Source organism: Montipora foliosa, chromosome 4, assembly GCF_036669935.1.
Source record: "Montipora foliosa isolate CH-2021 chromosome 4, ASM3666993v2, whole genome shotgun sequence".
Taxonomy (NCBI): domain Eukaryota; kingdom Metazoa; phylum Cnidaria; class Anthozoa; order Scleractinia; family Acroporidae; genus Montipora; species Montipora foliosa.
In genome coordinates, this window is record NC_090872.1 from 3078068 (window position 1) to 3081159 (window position 3092).

The 3092-nt window shown below is 38.6% G+C and overlaps 1 protein-coding gene across 1 annotated transcript in view; it reads left to right on the forward strand.

The window, feature by feature from the left end:
* The first annotated feature begins 2778 nt into the window (after nucleotides 1-2778).
* The window catches only part of LOC137998853 (uncharacterized protein C7orf57-like), a 1061-nt gene continuing 747 nt past the window's right edge, over nucleotides 2779-3092 (forward strand). Inside the window, exon 1 of the mRNA XM_068844694.1 lies at nucleotides 2779-3092. This exon is cut by the window's right edge and continues 747 nt beyond it. Coding sequence (XP_068700795.1) covers nucleotides 2816-3092 — 277 coding nt within the window. The 5' untranslated portion in view covers nucleotides 2779-2815.

Genomic DNA, 3092 nt, shown 5'->3' on the forward strand with positions numbered 1-3092 from the left:
TAATTAAATTCTAAAAACTAAAACACAAGCCAAACCATGTTCCAACTTAGTTTTGCTTTGCGCTTTTTTTTTTGCACTAACAATGCAGGCGAGGTTGCAAAGGAGCGACGTTCCAAGAACGTTCGTGACAAAGGAGCGCCGTTCCGAGAACGTTCTTGACAATTCCAGTCACGCTAGTACAACCAAAACAATGTTTTGTTTGCGCCAAGTTTGTTCAAAGTAAGGGCAAGATGCTTTGTTCTTTGCTTTTATTCAAACAACTATTTCGACAAGAAATAAAGAACGCAGTATTTTTCGCGCAGTTTACTTAGGTTTCTAGATCATATGTGCTTGTGCGTACTTGAAAAAATGACCACGCGTGGACGTGTAAATTTTTGATTTCGCAGAGAAAAAGTTACGGATTCGAAATATCCTGATACGTGTGGACGGGGCGTAGAACTTTATCACCAACACAACGGAACGTGATCTTCTTTGCCCTTGACCTACCTTTTCGACGTAGAAAAGCAATACATCCGCCGAGACTACGAGATTTTGATCACCACTTTATTATATTGCGGAACGTGACTCGATGTTTGGCATTCAGACAAAGACAAGATTGATGTAAAAAGCCTTAAAAGAAAACCATTTCATTCGGTCCATTCGGTCTGTGGGGATCGAAAAAAAGGAACGAACGAAAATTTCATTATTAATATGTATTATTGCGACTAATTGAACTGCTTGAAAAATACCATTCAAGCTATAAGCGAAGGTTTCTGCATTGGCAGTGTGAACTGTCTACAAATGCATGTCTGAAGGTCATTTTGAAGACTACATTGTAACTGTTGTACACAACGAGGAAATGTATATTCCTCAGTTATCTGAGTTATATATCAATTGTGACTTGGGCGTAATCACGAAAAGTCCCAGTATTTTCCGGCCAAGTCTGCCCAAGTCAACGTCGATGAATAAACATCCTCCTTCATTTGGCGGGCGGGTTTAAAATTTAATATTTTCTGCATAACAAGAAAGCAACGTTTCGCGGAAGCTTTATAATAATAATAATAATAATAATAATAATAAAATAATAATAATAATAATAATAATAATAACAATAATGATGATGATGATGATGTTGATGATTAGTATTATTATCAGTCAGTCATATCATGAAACAGCTGACCTTTACACGTCTGGTCTGCAGTACAGGTGTGCCCAATGTTATATTTCTACACTTTTTATGCTTTCTTAACCAATGATATCACTGTTTTGTGGCGTTTTCGTCGACGTCGTCGTCGTCGTCGTGGTAGATCTTAAGCTCCTTATTGACCAATCAGAAACGTGACATTTTGTTGACTATATAACAATGAGTAAATAAAGGGGCTCTGTCATGAAATTTAGCCAATTTCAGCGACTAGGAACTGACAACCAAGTCAACCGAAACGCAGAAAATAACTACTGTAAGGCCCACGTTCAAGCGACAGGCTTTTCGACCGTTTGTTTTTGTTATGGAAATTCGCAATGCTTATCGTAGCGATCTGATTGGATGAATTTCAGCTTTGGCGGGATGAAAATTGTTCCACGTCACGCGATGCCTGAAGGGTGAACGTTAGCCTTTGAAACAGTGACTTTTCAGTCCAACAGATTATCGAGTTTATTTGTAACTTAAGTGGATTACTACAGTTTTCCGAAGAAAAAGATCAAGATTTTGAAATCTGTGAATTTCAAGCAACCAAGTCTGTTAGCATCAAGAAAGTCCTCACTCTCTCATGGCAGTGGCCAGGAGCACAAGCGAGACCACATAAAAAATTTGATATCAGGAATTTTGAGACAAACTAATACCTGGGGTGCTTTCCTTTTGTAAGGAAAAACCGAGGAGAATTTCCTGCTTAAAGAAACAAACTTTTTTTCTCAAGAGACTGGATGCTAATCATTTAGAATAACAAATATGTCTGGCGGATTTTCGATCATTACGTTGTGCGTAGTTGTGCGGCTACGAGCTATAAAAGCATCCATGTTAATTGACTGAAACCCGCACGATTTATTTGGGCAGCTAAACATCAAGGCCCATTGAGTCCGCCATGTTTTTTTCTTATTTCAAGGAGTATGGTACTCGTGGGAAAAAGCAATGGAACAGGATTTTTTCCGATCACTACAGGAAAATCGAGAAAAGAGGAATTCCTCTGAAGGTATTCCTTTTTTTCCCGAAAAATTTTCATTGGAAAAGTCCGTTTCATTTGATCATAGTTAATCGAGGGACTGGTTATGAAACCTTAGAACCTTCAAAAGCGAGAACAATGTTGTTGCAATCTATGTTGAATTGACCGTGTCCCTGCAAAATCTTTTGTTTTCGCTTCGCATGGGTTTGCAAATTAGTTGCACATAATTTAATCGAAGGATTTGATTGGTTATCTTCTCGAAAAAAGGTGTGTTTTGTGCAGGGTCAAGGCCAAAAATACGGACAAAAACGTGAAACAAAGAAACTTGTCGAGTTTCATAACCATCTCCATGCATTAACTATGATTTGATTATCACCGGATCAATCGGATTTTCCGTACAAAAGGTAAGCGCCCCTGATAACACGTGATAATGCAAATCCCATTCTCACCAAGGCCTCTTTATCTCCCATCACCCAGCAACAAATTTCCAGTTCCCAGGGATCAAATCCCATTTTCCCACCGAAAAATTAGGTCAATCCCAGCTTTATGACCCTCAAAATGATTAGCACTGCAACGACAAAGCCCGGTGTATTTTTTCTTTATTTATGAAGTATTTTTGCCTTCCGTCTTTTAGAAACGGGGATCATGTAAAGTGTAGAACCTTTGCCGAGTATAGAAAAATGGTAAAGCCATTTTACAAGCCGCTCGACAGACCAGAAGGAGAAGAGATATGGTATTGTTACCTGAATCCAATTCGAAAAAAGCAAGATTTAAAAAATTGGAAGAAAATTCCACCTATTTCCCAGGTCCCAGATTTGACCAAAGAGTCCGGGAAGGTTCACATAGATCAACAGAAAAACAACAAAGCAAGATGCGTCCTTGAAAATGACTCGAAATACTTAAAACTGGCCAAGACTGGAGGGCGAAAGAGTCTTTTGTGTTATCAAGAGAATGAAC